Below are 15,571 nucleotides of genomic sequence, written 5' to 3'. Positions count from 1 at the left end.
AGAAGTCTCTTAAGACAGGAGGTTACCTAATAAGGGTAGTCTCTTGTACAGGTGAAACAGAGATGTAAGTGTTTTGGTACTTTAAGCAACAATCATAATGACAAGTTTGTTTTTAAAACAGTTAACCTCATAGAACCAACAGACTTCCCTCCCCAACTTACCGAGGCTCAAAATTTAACACTTCTCTCTATAGTTTGACCTTCCCCCCTCAAATTCATCATATTCCACTGGATAGATCATTAAAAAACAAACAAAAAAACAACGAGGAGTACTTGCGGCACCTTATAGACTTCATCCTGTTTATAGCCCACTTCAATTGCTTTGTCTTGACCCTCCACTGGGTAAGGCAACTCCCATCTTTTCATGTACTGCTATATATATCTTCCTACTGTATTTTCCACTCCATGCATCTGATGAAGTGGGTTTAGCCTACGAAAGCTTATGCCCAAATAAATTTGTTAGTCTATAAGGTGCCACAACAACTCCTCGTTGTTTTTGCTGATACAGACTAACAGGACTACCATTCTGTAACCTGGATAGATTATAATAGAATTGTGCCTCCAGTGTTAGTCCTTAATTACAGGATTTACTAGTCATTTTTTGGACAACCCTAGTGTTAAAGGAAAAAGGAGGCAAAGGTTTGCAAAAATGCATTTAAAATCTGCTTGGGGAAGGTGGAATAATTAAAAGCTGTATAGAGTATCTAGACATGTTAATGCAGGTCTTAACAGCAGACAAATTCTGACTCATCCTAAATAAAGATATGAAAGTTTGTACTGCTGTCATCTGGCTTATCAGGCACTGAAGGGTAACATTTATGGATATTCTGCTTTTAACAACAGCACATGGGTCCTTTCTATAACACTATCTGAAGATTTATTCTTGGACTGCCCATGAGGGTATCAATAGAAATATTAGGTGCACTCACACACTTAAAAAAAAAAAAAAAAAAAGATACAGCCAGAACCTTGGGTCTAGCAAAGCCAGTTACAGAAGTCTTTATGCCACCCTTATACTCCCCAATAATTCTTCATCCCCAACGCAATGTAGGGAAGCCTCAAAGCTTCCTTAAGAACTAGCTTATACAGTTTGAGCACCAATTTAACTAAATCCATTTAGAAACGGATTTAATTAAGTCAATGAAACTCACTGGTGTGGACTCTCAAACTGGTCTAAGAGTGCCTTCCTTTGATTTAGTGTAGGGCTTGTCTACACTACAAAAATTAGGTCGGCTTAATTTAGGTCGACCAACAACCACTGCGGTAATTCAATCAGCTGTTGGTGTCCACACAACTCTCCTTCTGCCGGCAGTGCACATCCTTACCAGGAGCACCTGCACCAACTGAAGTGGGGCATTGCAGTACACTGACAGCTGAGTGTGGGGTTCACAGCTGGAGCCCCCCACCTACCTTGAGGTGACAGCCAGCACTGTGAGCCTGGCTGAGGCTCAATTTCACAGCATGGAGCCTGCCAAAAGTGAAATTTACATTCTTGCAATTTCATGGCTGCCTCAGATCAAAGCAGCAGGGGCTCCCAGCCAGAGCCCTGAAATTAACAAGAATGTCAATTTCATTGCTGATAGGCTTCCTGCTTTGAAATTGATCCCCAGGCTGGGCTCACAGCTCAAACTATCAGTCTGGGATGGGGATCCAGCTGAGAATCTGGCACTGGGCTGATATCTGAGGGAGGGGCAGCTGTGAGCATGGTACCAGGCTCAATTTCACAACAGAGAGCCTACCAGCAGTGAAATTAACATTCTTGTCAATTTCAGGGCTCCAGCTGTGAGTCTCTCCCCCCTCCCAGAGTAGAGAGAATAGCAGCCATGAAACTGAGAAGAATGACAGCCAACCCCTGACGTGAGTGACAGCAGCCTCAACAGGGACACTGCGTCACCCTAACTATATCCACATAAACACTACATCTCTTGTGGAGGTGAAGTTATGATGTCAGTGTAGCAGGCCACTTACTTCAGCAGAAGCAGCATTCTAGACACTGACATAATTAGGTACACATAAGCTGCCTTATGTTGCCCTAACTCTATAGGGTAGACCAAGCCTCAGTTTTGTTAAAAACTAAGAGTATGTCTACATATAAACCTCTTCAGCTCCTCAGTGAAGACATTACCTACCCCACCTGGGTGGGGGAAGGTGGAGGTCTCCCATCAGAGTAGGTACTCCACCACCACAAGAGACAGAATTCTCCCATCGACCTAGCACTGTCTGCACTGTATCATTTCACACCCCTGAGCAAGAGTCATACCAACCTAACTTCCTAGCACAGACCAGACCTAAGGATTTAGTTCAACTGCTGCTCAAGCTACATGTATACCAGCCCCTTGCAGCAACAGACCCAAAGACTGTTCCAGCAGCTAAGGATTGCTGGAGCAGTGCTGTCCCACATACCCTATATCAATTTAGTTACATGAATGCAAATCTCACCAGCCTAAGAGTGTTTATCAGGAGGATTCACCCATTAACTAAATCCATTTCTAAACCAATTTTGTTAAATCAATACAATTTGCCCAAGTAGACATGACCTGCCTGAGACAGAGAAATCAAATGACTTGACCAAAGTGAGTCAAAAAGATGGGAATGGAATTCTAGTATTTTGAATCTCACTGTATATCTACATGGGGATAAAAAGCCCTAGAGCATGGCTGCAGCTAGCCTGGGTCACTTGCAGGGCTTGAGCTCAGGGGACTAAAAATTGCTGTGTAGATGTTGGGAGGGAACCCAAGCTTTCAGATCCTCCACCCTCTCAGGGACCCTGAGCTTAGGCTCCAGTCCGAGCCTGAACCTCTACACAGCAATTTTTCAGACACAGAACCCAAGCTCCACAAGCCCAAGTCAGCTGACCTGGGCCACCCATTGTTTTTCTTATCCTGTGCAGACATAGTCTCAATCACATTTGAACAGTGGGGCACATGATGTCTCATCAGGTTACTCAGTATGTCCTTTTCCTCTCTCATTTCCACTCTCCTCTTTTCCTCCTCGTCCCATCCCAGAAACACGCTTCTCTATTTAATTAATATTCATGAAGAAACTTAAGACACAAGCCCTGCTCCCACTGAACAGATCCTGCTATAAAACCCAAGTAAACAAGCCTGCTAGCCAGAGCAAAGCTATTTAGTTCTTTTAAGTTCCCTAAATTTAAAGTATATTCTGCAAAGCAAGAGTACATTTTTTCATTCCTTACCTGACACTTTCAATTCTTCCCTTTCTTCAGGATTTATCTTTTCCATTGCCTGATCTACATTACATTCCAGGACATCTGGCATTTCCTGAAGTAAATACATAACATTTAGGAGCAGTTTGTCAATATTAGAAAGTTAATAATCCTCTGAAGAATGCATTAACTGTTACAACAAAAGCCTTATACCAGGATAAAAATAAAATAAAATAAAATAAAAAAATCAGCATAAAATACAATAAAGGAAGTAACTTAGTGCTTCCAGACTTTAGAGGGGCCCAGCCTACTCCAACACCAGAGCAGAGAAGGAGTGGGTAACAGGTAAGAGAAAGGCCACATCTACAGTACAGGCACTCCAGCAACACTGCTACAGCACTGCGGCTGTTCTGTTGTAGCACCTTAATGTAGATGTTTTCTATAGCAACTAAATGGGTTTTTTTCCAGTGGTTTTCAACCTGCAGCCCAATCAGCACACAGCTGCAGCTCATGTGACATCCTCAGGGCCATACAGGTAGTATTGGATGCATCCCGCTATGGTAAATTGGTTGAGAACCACCGTTTTTTCCATTGCTATAGGTAATCCACCTCTCTGAGTGGTGGTAGCTAAGTTGACAGAAGAAATCTTTGAACAGATCTGCCCACATCTGCCCTGAGGGTTGGGTTCCATAGCTGGGTCGACCTAATTTAGATGTAGACCAAGCCAGAGTTACATGACAAGGTCTATCTCTGCCCTCAAATACAGATGTACTTTTGAGGCTGTTAGTAAAGTAGCATATGGCTTCTTGAAAGCCATCCATGTTCTTTCACTCCCACAGGGGTCTTTAATATGAAGCTAACCATAGGAGAAGCTCACACATACAGGGCTGCAGGCTCATGCAGCAGCCAACTGGCCAAGATTCTCTTCTCTCCTCCCATAACGCTGAGCTAAGCTACAAGAACATATCCAACTGGGCTCATCAGGGGGACATCATCCCTCCACCTACCATGCTGCTGTCCTCAAGTCAAGCGAGAGGGAGCCAAGAGCAAAACCCCCAGAAGAAAAATTAGAAATTAAATATTTTGGAAGCCCTACGTATGGTTCCACAGTTAAGGTTTATCTGAGCTTTGAACTTAAAGCAACAAATGCAACATATCCCCTGCAATTTACAGAACTTCCTTGGAACATGAAGTTTCTGAGAGTTCACTAGTAAATTAATTATTTTATTACTTAAAATTAAAATTAACTTTAACTTAAAAATAAATCCTTTAAAACAACTGTGCACCTGGTGCTAGACCATGTTTTGGGAAACAAAATACTGGGAAACTTTCCATACAGTTAAAACTTACTGAAACTTAATATATCAACTACATTTGAAGAAAGGAAGAGAGGGATTAGTTTTTTTCCCTCCAGTTATACTTCATAACTGAAAGTTTCTCCTTTAGCACAGGATGAATAATGTTCTTCTGGAGAATTCGACAAACTGCTCTCTTTCAAAATGGCTGCCATTTTTCATTGTTCTAAATGGGACTGACACCAAAGCTGCTCTCAGTTGATGGCCATTTTGATAAAGCCATCTCTCTCATCATTCTCAATGGGACAGAGTTTCACTGTCTCCTGACAGTACAGGCCACTAACACAAGGACAGCTTGGCTCTACTCTCATTGAGAGCAATGGGAAATGACAGTTATTTTGAGAGAGAAAGCAACTCTTTGCGAGCTTTGATGAACTAGACAATTTCATGACCTAGCCTCTGATGAGACTGACACCTTCAGTTATGAAAAATGACAAAAATATAATTAACCATAAATATTTATTTTTAATTCAATTAATTGCTCCACATCTACTCGAGAATGGGCAGGAGAAAGGGAAAACTAAGAGTGTGTGTACAGGGAAACGTAGGAAGGTGCAAGACGGTATCATTAGCGAGAGAAGAGATTTTCTATCCCAAACTCAGAGTAATCTTTGTTAAAAAACTGCAGGGAACATTTTAATTTTTTTTATAAGTGTATCCTAACATGATTCATGGAGCAAAACAAAACAGGCATCATCTTTTTAATTTTTCCAAATTTTAGTAGGTGGGCTCTAATATTGAAATGTGACCATACAAAAAACCACAGGATCTTCAATATCGTTAAGTGGTCAGGATCTTGGTTTCATGTGTCATCTGAAAGTTGGCACCTCAAACGAAAAGTGTCACTTCTGAATCAACAACACTACATCCTGTAGTATTCTAACATTTCACTTAGAGAGAACTCCCTTACAAATAGTGGCCAGGCCTAATTGTTTAGTCTGCATGATCTTACAAAACAGATCTATAACTCAGAAACTCCACCATGTTTGCATATACAGATGCTGCAATTCATTTTCAAGATGAGCTATACTATCTGAGATTTGCCCCAGTATGTAATGACAAATCTTGTTTATTAGCCAGGAATTTATGCTGATTAAGTCTTATTTCTGTTGAACAACATAGATTAAACTATCAAAAGCAATATTTGTCTTTCCAGTAACCTATTTAATTTCACAAGTATTGAACCAAGCTGTGACAAAGGGAAAATATTTGATCAGTTAAATTCTATTTGCAAAGAAACTGTAGACCCCTCACCTGGTTTAGATCGAGGTTGATCTTTGAGCTCCATTCATTCAGCGTTTTTTGAATGCAGTCGCGTAGCTATAAAATAAAAATGAATTAATAATATAATGAAATGTTAAGAGTTATGCCACAAGTGCACAGGCAAAACAGGTTTATATGAACTTTATATGAAAGTTACAGGAGCTGATTGAGGGAAAAGAGCCAAGGATGCTATCCACAAAGGCACAGAAAAGATTTTTACTTCAAAGTACTATTTGTTGCTTGTACAAATTAGTTCGGTTCTGCTTATATATCCTATTCTCACTCCTCTTTTACCAAGAATTGGTCAGTAGTGGAGGGTACTGCACTTCATAAACTTCTCGGGTCTGTACTGCCTTCACCTAAAAGCACTCCTGAAATCTCAATCTTTCAGCAAAGAAAGAGCATCTTCCTCTAAGACAATAAAAATCTTGTGTAAGGTAACAATTTAATCAGACATTAGAAGAGCATTATATCTTAACACTGGAATCAGAGCTTCAAGAACAGTCATAAACCATTCATTAGGTGTCCATCTCCTCAAAGGAAGTGTCTTCTTCCTCTCTTCTAGCGTTTACTAACTGCATTTTTTATTTATTTTTTTGTACTGTCAGTGCTCCCAGATCATCTATCACCAAAGAGACTAGAATTAGGATCCTATCTTTCAGTAACACTTTCCCTGAGGTCACAGATGCAGAATTGAACTTACTAGGATTGTGATCATACAACTACACAGATCATATTATATCATTACTACACATTATTTTATACTGCAGGCTTTGCTTTAGTAAACACATTACTGTCTTTCCAGCTCTCCACAGAATAACTGGCCCCATAGAACATTCTTGTTTAGTAATCGGACATATACAGTACACAACTGATTTGTAAGCCATTGCCCTATTTTTCTTTTTCGGTTATTTTTAAATCTGTATGGATACTCATACATTTACTACCATTCTATGAACAATTTGCTTCCTGTCTCCCAGGGCAACTTACTCAAACACAAAGGGCCCAATCTTAGCAACAGTTGCATGCTTGAATAGCCAGGGTTTAAGAAAAAGGCCTACATTAGATTTGGATGAATGATGATTTTAAATTGAGTTGGGATATTAGCATGAGCAATAGGCCTAAAGCATGTGACCAAATAGAAAGCCATCATGAGAACAAGTTGTGGTGTTAAACTTGTAGTAACCCTTCTAAATACCAGTGTTAACTTATTTAAGGTTTGGGCTGAAGTAACAGAAATAAAATAATGGTTGACTGGGCACCAGGTGCAATAATTGGTTTCATGTATTATAAAACACTGCTTCATCTGACCTTAGTTAAGGTCCAATAATTGGCAATGACTTCACTTGTTTATTGAAGGGTATAAAAAAGTAAACTCTTAAAGGGTTCACTGTAGAAGCGGATTTACAGTGAAACACAGGGTGCCCTGGCACGGGACCCCAGGGCCAGGCAGCTGCGGGGGCAGAAGCTTGGTCCTGCTGGCTCCTGGGGCTCCTGCTGCAGGCTCCGCCCCCAACAGCAGCCAAGCTCCCCTGCCTCTTTCCACCCCTCCCCTCAGCGCTTCCCCCACCACCAAACAGCTGTTTGCCGGCACTCAGGTCGCTCGGGGAGGGAGGGGGAGGAGCGGGTCCACAGTGCAGTCGGGAGAGGAGGCAGGAAGAGGCAGGGGTGGGGCCTTGGGGAAGGGGGTGGAATCGGAGCAGGACAGAGCAAAGGAGGGGCCTCTGCACTCCCCCTGCACATACCCCCCCACCCAGCTCCCTGCCTTGAGACACTCAGGGCAGGGGGTTGGGAGCACCTCCACAACCCCAGTCCACATCCCCAGTCCCCTGTCCTGACTCCCGCACCCCCCCACACACACTCCCAGCCCCCTGCCCTCCCTGACACCTGCACCCCCGCCTCCACATTCCCACCTGCACCCCTTGCACCACATGGGGGCTGCCCCAGGCAAGCGCTCCACACCCCAACCCTGAGCCCCCTCCCGCAACATAAGCCCTGGCCAGACCCCGCACCCCAACGCTTTTTTACATTTTTTTTTTTTTTTAAATCAAGCGCTCTTATCAAAAGCGCTTTACAATAGTTAACTAACGGTACAAACAATATTTGGAAAGATCGTTAATATTTGGAAAGATCTTTACCGCGTTATATCTGAATTCGTGTTATATCGGGTCGCTTTCTATCCAGGTAGAAATGTACCTGCTAATACCTGCCAGACAAAGTTGGAGCCAATCAATATGGATTTAAGAACCCCTGGGCTTAGCCTGTTTGTAAGTAATTTGATTAAATACTTGTAAGTGTTGTTACTGTTTGCATGTAGTAAATAGCTTATTATTTAGGCTGTTTAGAGCAATTGTATAAATACCATTTGTTCTTTGGATTTAATAAAGGAATTTATAGTTAAATCAGTGTTGTGATAATACCCTGCATAAATAATAACTCCAACACAGGCCCCAAAAGTATAAGTGGGTATCCACAAATGTAAAAGTTTAATATAAGAGACAAGAATATTTGTGAATGTTAGAGTCTAAAGATTGTTTTATAACCATCTGAAATAGTAAAGAAAGGATAAAAATTTTGCACTAGGTAGACTGCACACAAGTCTCAATAGATAGGAATTAATGCCTCCGGGTGATTACAAAAGAGGTGAGGCTGCATTGAGACTGTTTTGGCACAACTCAAGGGAGTGACCCAGGATCCATTTACTTCAGGTGAAGAAAACGTACTGCTGAAGGTGTACATTATAAATATTGCTCATTAACAACTCTTCCACCTTCTCACATCCACCAAATAAAATTGGGATTAAGAAAAAACATTTTATCCAAGAAATATAGAAATATACCATGTTTTGTTTACTTTGGACATCACCTTTGTAAGCGGGTTCTTAAAGTTGGGCTCCTCAGGTCATAACTTGAGGCTCACATTTTGTAAAACCTGGGTCAAATTCTTATCCGAATCAATAAACACCTTTGAATATTAAAGTAGCATTGTTAAAATTTAACTTAATTTTCCACAGTTAATGTTGTTTGTTCATTTTTTGGATTTCAGTCACCTGGAACAGTTAATTCTTATAAACAAAAGTAAACATATTTTCTCTCTCAGGAATTAATAGTAACCTTTATCTAACCACAGGTTATGTAAAATGTTGTTGATAAAAGCTAACTCTTCGGCTTAAATTGACCCAATAGCAATGTTAGTTTGCAACTTCAATGAACTGGGTCCCCTTTTTTGGTGTCAGTTCCGCATTACCTGGGCTTTAACCACAGACTAGGCACAACCAGGGCAGCAGCTATACAAACTCCCCCTCAAGCTAATTTCTTTTGTGAAGGGCTCACTCCTGGAATGAGAAGATCATTTGATCTCTATGCTTATTCAGTTCTTAAGCTTTCTACTGAGACTGACAACAAGCATGCCATCTGTGATGCAGAAACTTGTCCACTAGGAATTGGTCTGAGACCTCGGATTCACTTCATCGAGGCCACTGAACAGGTGTCATACAGCAACAACTAAATTAGTCACTAACTTTAAAAATAAATGTTTCATAATTTCATTACCCACAGTCTGTGCCAGCCAATCACCCTTTTCAGCATTTATCCGTAAGTCTACTCCATTGTACCTCATCTTAATAGTTATAAAAAATAACACTTTAGATCAATTAAGGTGCCAATGCTGCTTTCATACAACTATTCTAAAAATCACAATCTCTGTAGTTACTGAACAAGTCTCAAATTGCTAGATAGCTGCTACCACTACTATTTCTTGTGATAATGCTGAGATAATTTTAATGTATTTCATAGCACACAAGATCTAAAACCCATGGCACTATGCACACCACCTCTAAAGGGTGGCATTCCCACAGTAATCTAATGGGATTAGTTTGGTGCCAAATACATACCATCAAAGGTAATAGCCCTGGAGAGACCTGGCATACAACAGCTTTAAAATAGTCTGAAGAGTGTTCAAAATTTTAACAAGTGTCATAAGCTTCTAGTCTTCGAACAGCACAGTAATGATTGTAATATTAAGAGGAGTCTCAAGACTAAAACACACATCAAAGTTTCCTAAGAGCTATCACCATCATCATACTGCGCACTATTGCATCATCTTATAATGCACAAGGCACAAAGGAATGGTCCTATTTACTTTATAGCCAAAAATATACAATTAAAACTACTCCATGTGTGAATTCTAGTGTTGTTGCTTGAGCCCCTTTATACACACTTTTAAAATCCATTAGCACCTTTCCAGAGAACCATGTTTCACTATGGCTCTTATTAGAAAGGTAACACCCTTCTTTCTTGAAACAGATATTAGAGCAAGGCTGGATACTCTTTGATCCATATCAGTAAAGACCAGAGCTGTAATAGGATTCCATAGCACAATCATGAGGCACATCACAGGCAAGACCAGAACACAACATGGTGGCAAATTTTTTATAGTAGATGGATTGTCATGGAGTCACAGAGTTTGGTCTCCCAGCCTGAAACCAGTCTCCTGGGAGTGACCCTTTTAGTGTGCCAAACCCTAAGGACCCACACATTTCCACAGTAGCAAGCCCATGGGCTCTATGACTGAACCTTCAGCACCAACACTCCCTGCAGTAAATCCTGCCAAGTCAAATTCCTGTGGGAGGCTATTACTATGCCCCTTACGGTGCAATGCTCTCAGTGAGTATTTGCTGCATTGTATGTACCATAAGCTAATATCCACAATAGACCAAATTCAAAACTAACCTAGGCAACTACAAGTCCACTCAGGTTCACTCACTTATTCAGGAGTCTAGTGTCCTTGGTTGGTAAAGAGCAACCAAATCCTACTACTTTACTCAGGTAAGTACTCCTTCCTCTGTCAATAATTAGCGCCTGATGAGGTATGGGGTACTGGTACAAGAAAGGTAGCCGAATTTAGCCCTACCTTAGCAATTATTAGAGCTGTCCAGAGGGCAACAATTCCTTTCTGCAGCAACTGTTTTATTCAAAAATTCTGAAATCTTTGGAACATTTTCACCAAAGGGAGCTGTGCCTGGATGTCTGTTACCAGCTTGTAAGCTAAGCACCTGGGATGGGGGAGACCCAGGTTCCAGTCCCTCCTCCGGCCTTAGCCAGGGTGATGTGGTATGAAGACTCTGCTCTGCATCAAGCAGAGCAGGGACTTGAGCCATCCGAGGCTAGAGCCCCGATCCTAAAGCTACAGAAGGTGAGTCATCCCCCCTCCTCCCCGGAAGTGACTGCTCGCAGCACCTCTACCCCAGTGACTGCCACTCCTCAAACCTTAGTGGAGATTCTGTTCCACACCTCAAACCCTAGTGGAGAGGGGTGGCAGCGGCTTCATACCCCAGTCACCTCCTCTCCATGCGGGCGAAGGGGGTATTTCACAGACACTTCCCCACCCGCCCAGAGCCGCAGCCTGTGCCTGGCCGGCGGCCGGGAGACTTTAGGCCGGCCGGGGGCAGCCTCTCACCTCCTCGCTGGGGGTGGACGGGCACTTCTTGCGCAGCCGGCCCCAGTTGAGCAGGTTGCCCGTCTGCAGGTTGAGGGTGGCCGCGTGGTCCAGGAGGATCCTGGCTCTGCCGCTGTCCGTCCCCATGGGAGCCCGCACTCCGCCCGCCTGTCTCCTTCGCTGGGGTCGGCAGGTTCCCGCGGGCGCCCGCGGCCCGGCTCTAAGGACTCGGAGCCGGCAGCGACTGCTTACGAGGGGGCTCCGGGCGGCCGGGGCAGGAGGAGCCGGCGGGCTGTGTGCTGGCGGCGGCTGGGGCGGGCTGCGATGGCCGCTGCCGGCGGCGGTCTCGGCTCCGCGCTCCGGAGGGCGATGACTAAGGAGAAAAAGTGCTTTGTAACCGCGGCTGGTCACATGGCGCTGGGACAATGGAGCGGGGCGGGGAGCAGGCGATACAGCCGCAGGGGAGGGAGTTCGAGCTGCTGCTGGACGGGAGCCGGGAGGCGGAGTCCGGGAGCGAGGGCAGGCTGGGGCCAGCTGCTCAGGCGCGGCCCTGCTGGCACCAGGAGAGCGGGCGAGAGGCAAAACCAGCCCGCCACCGGTAGGCCTTTGCGGCTAGTGCGCATGTCCGAAACATCCGAGCATGCGCAGCCGCGCCATGAAACTTTTGCCCTCATCTGGGCTCTTGTGCCGCTGTCTAGCTGCGTGGGCAGCGCCCTCTGGCTACAGTCATTGCCAGGGGCTGAGCGCTCGCGCCCCGGGCGTCTTCCCAGCCGCGCGTGCTAAGGGATTGCTACTGCCAACTAATGTATTTAATCAGCATGTTTCTGGATAAACATCTCTGTGGATGGGTAAAAAACAGGGAGACCATGTTATGCCGTAAACATTATTAGATAAAAAATAAAATATCCACTAACAGCATTTCACTCCAGAGGTGTCTGCAATTTAGCAGTGGATGAAAAGATCCCTCTATGTAGGGGTCAGATTAGCTCCCAGTGAAGTTTTGGGGAGTTTTACCCTTGACTTTAAAGTGAGCGGGAGCAAATTGTAAACGCCCAGTAGTCCTGCAAGGTGCAGAATACTCCCAATACTCAGCACCATGCAGGCTCAAGCCCTATGGCCCAACCTTACAATGAGTCTGGACAGGTACAGTGGTCAACCTGCTATAAGCATTCTGCAGTCTTTGTAAGTGAAAGGTGCTATAAAACTGTAAAATAATATTTTTGTAAAATTCCACCGAAGTCGAACAAATCTTCAGTATTGTTAAATGTAAACGTTATAAACACAACAGGCCTGCTCCGTTACCACTCAGTATAAAAATCCAGAATAACCTTATTGACTTCAGTGGAAGTACTCCAGATTTAAACTCAAAATTTGGCCCAATTGAACTATATATGATCTAAAGTAGAAGAGGATTCTTCTTTTGTTGTCTGCAGCTGGTACTTGGGAAGGAAACCTGCCCCTATAAGACAAACCTCTAACAAAAATATATTTTAAATAACCAGCTAAATGAATAAACATAAAAGACAAATGTAAAAGAAAGTGTCAGCATATCAGGAAACAAACATGATAAATCAGTTGTTATAAAAACAGAATTCCTGATTATCACAATCAACACTAATCTGTTTTTCTCATGTGTGAAATAATAAATCCTCCCCTTCATGTGTACACGAGAGAGGGATATAACCCTTTCTGTTATCTGGAATTTGCTGCAGCAAGCTGATATTTATCACTGTCTGTTTGTCTCCAATAATATTTAACAAAAGACTTGGAATGATTCCAATGGGCTGCAGCTAGAATGGAGGAAACACAGTTAATGTTGTTAGATGGCTAAACACCTCTTACTGATGCACCAGATCTGGTTACATCAGTACTTGCTTGTTTCCCGTGGCCTATAGCCATGATTTAATCACATTATCCTTTCAGGCCTATGATGGCCAGCAGAAGAGAGCTTAGTTGCTCATTTATGGTCTGAAGAACAGCAAACTAGGAACGACAGTTTACAGATGGAACCAAACCCGGTACAGCCACTTGAAACATAAATTACAAATACTTTTGCTGAATCTAGATCACACATTGCTCTAACTAGTAATAATAATAATACTACTAATAACTGGTAATAATCTATCATCCCTTATCCTCAAGGGTTTGTTTCCCAGCATTTGAGATCAGAAGACTCCGGAATCATCAGTCTATAAGCAATTCTAATGTGGGCAGTTTGTTGCTTTTACATTTTAGAATCAGGCTTCTTTTTCTTGGCTTTTCTTTCTTTCTCTGGGTAACCATAACACTGGTCTACAATTTTTGAGAAGTCGTCTGCTTCAGAGATAAAATGTGCTATTTATTGTGTATTTTGATGTGCTGAATTCAAATATGACAATTAAAACAACTGATCGGCTACTGTTTCTAAGATATTTAAGTTTTTACATTTTATGTCTATGTATATTGTGTAGATAGTAGAGTTTTAATCATAAATTGTAAACCTAGGTCTTTTCATGTGTTTATGGTTGCTTTACATGATAATATTTCACCTGTCCTGTTTATGTAACACTTTAAAAATCAGCAAAAGGGTTATATAAATAAAATTTATTATGAAACAAAAGGCAAAAAACTATTATGTACATAGTTTAGTCCTATTCAGTGTCTACTCGGCGCTTCTTGGCTTGTCTCTTGTATTCATTAAATGGAGCATCTCTTGTCACTGTCCAGCAATAGTCTGCAAGCATTGATGGGCTCCATTTGCCCTGATAGCGTTTCTCCATTGTTGCAATGTCCTGGTGAAATCGCTCACCGTGCTCGTCGCTCACTGCTCCGCAGTTCGATGGAAAAAAATCTAGATGAGAGTGCAAAAAATGTATCTTTAGTGACATGTTGCAACCAAGGCTTTTGTATGCCTTGAGGAGGTTTTCCACCAACAACCTGTAGTTGTCTGCTTTGTTGTTTCCGAGAAAATTCATTGCCACTAACTGGAAGGCTTTCCATGCTGTCTTTTCCTTGCCACCGCAGTGCATGGTCAAATGCATCTTCTCGAAGAAGTTCACGAATCTGAGGACCAACAAATCTGAGGACCTTTATCTTAGCTTCACTTAACCTTGGAATTTTTCCACGGAGGTACTTGAAAGCTGCTTGTGTTTTGTCAATGGCCTTGACAAAGTTCTTCATCAGACTCAGCTTGATGTGTAAGGGTGGTAACAAAATCTTCCTTGATTCAACAAGTGGTGGATGCTGAACACTTTTCCTCCCAGGCTCCAATGACTGTCGGAGTGGCCAATCTTTCTTGATGTAGTGGGAATCTCTTGCACGACTATCCCATTTGCAGAGAAAACAGCAGTACTTTGTGTATCCAGTCTGCAAACCAGGCAAGAGAGCAACAACCTTCAAATCGCCACAAAGCTGCCACTGATGTTGGTCATAGTTTATGCACCTCAAAAGTTGTTTCATGTTGTCATAGGTTTCCTTCATATGGACTGCATGACCAACTGGAATTGATGGCAAAACATTGCCATTATGCAGTAAAACAGCTTTAAGACTCATCTTCGATGAATCAATGAACAGTCTCCACTCATCTGGATCGTGAACGATGTTGAGGGCTGCCATCACACCATCGATGTTGTTGCAGGCTACAAGATCACCTTCCATGAAGAAGAATGGGACAAGATCCTTTTGACGGTCACGGAACATGGAAACCCTAACATCACCTGCCAGGAGATTCCACTGCTGTAGTCTGGAGCCCAACAGCTCTGCCTTACTCTTGGGTAATTCCAAATCCCTGACAAGGTCATTCAGTTCACCTTGTGTTATGAGGTGTGGTTCAGAGGAGGAGGATGGGAGAAAATGTGGGTCCTGTGACATTGATGGTTCAGGACCAGAAGTTTCATCCTCTTCCTCATCTGACTCAAGTGAGAATGATTCTGATGCATCAGGAACCGGCAGTCCTTCTCCGTGGGGTACTGGGCGTATAGCTGATGGAATGTTTGGATAATGCACAGTCCACTTTTTCTTCTTTGACACACCTTTCCCAACTGAAGGCACCATGCAGAAGTAACAATTGCTGGGTATGATCTGTTGGCTCTCTCCAAATCAATGCCACTGCAAAAGGCATAGATTTCCTTTTCCTGTTCATCCACTGGCGAAGATTTGTTGCACAAGTGTTGCAGCATATGTGTGGGGGCCCACCTCTTGTCCTGATCTCCAATTTTGCAGCCAAAATAAAGGTGATAGGCTTTCTTAACCATAGTGGTTATACTGAGCTTTTGTGATGCAAAAGTCACTTCACCACAAACATAGCAGAAGTTATCTGCACTGTTCACACAAGTACGAGGCATCTCTGCTCACTTTGGCTAAACAGAAATGTG

At 42.8% G+C, this 15,571-nt stretch overlaps 2 protein-coding genes across 6 annotated transcripts in view; one reads left to right on the top strand and one right to left on the bottom strand.

Annotated features, from left to right (window-relative positions):
• Positions 1–15,571, bottom strand: part of GCLM (glutamate-cysteine ligase modifier subunit) — a 33,293-nt gene that overhangs the window by 12,600 nt on the left and 5,122 nt on the right. The window contains exons 2-4 of one of the 2 annotated variants that reach the window (XM_034778253.1): positions 11,241–11,592; positions 5,775–5,840; positions 3,196–3,280 (exon numbers count right to left, since the gene is read on the bottom strand). In XM_034778253.1, coding sequence (XP_034634144.1) covers positions 3,196–3,280; positions 5,775–5,840; positions 11,241–11,366 — 277 coding nt within the window. In that variant the 5' untranslated portion in view covers positions 11,367–11,592. Of the gene's footprint in view, positions 1–3,195; positions 3,281–5,774; positions 5,841–11,240; positions 11,827–15,571 lie in introns of those variants that run through there. The other variant, XM_034778252.1, reaches the window with a different exon arrangement.
• LOC117881252 (very-long-chain enoyl-CoA reductase-like) overlaps positions 10,713–15,571 on the top strand; it is a 66,001-nt gene continuing 61,142 nt past the window's right edge. For 2 of the 4 annotated variants that reach the window (XM_034778250.1, XM_034778248.1), the window contains exon 1: positions 10,713–10,976. In XM_034778250.1, coding sequence (XP_034634141.1) covers positions 10,842–10,976 — 135 coding nt within the window. In that variant the 5' untranslated portion in view covers positions 10,713–10,841. The remainder of the gene's footprint in view (positions 10,977–15,571) is intronic. The other 2 variants (XM_034778251.1, XM_034778247.1) reach the window with 2 other exon arrangements.

The sequence above is a fragment of the Trachemys scripta genome, chromosome 8 (genome assembly GCF_013100865.1).
Source record: "Trachemys scripta elegans isolate TJP31775 chromosome 8, CAS_Tse_1.0, whole genome shotgun sequence".
Classification (NCBI taxonomy): domain Eukaryota; kingdom Metazoa; phylum Chordata; order Testudines; family Emydidae; genus Trachemys; species Trachemys scripta.
This window is presented reverse-complemented; position numbering and strand designations above follow the sequence as displayed.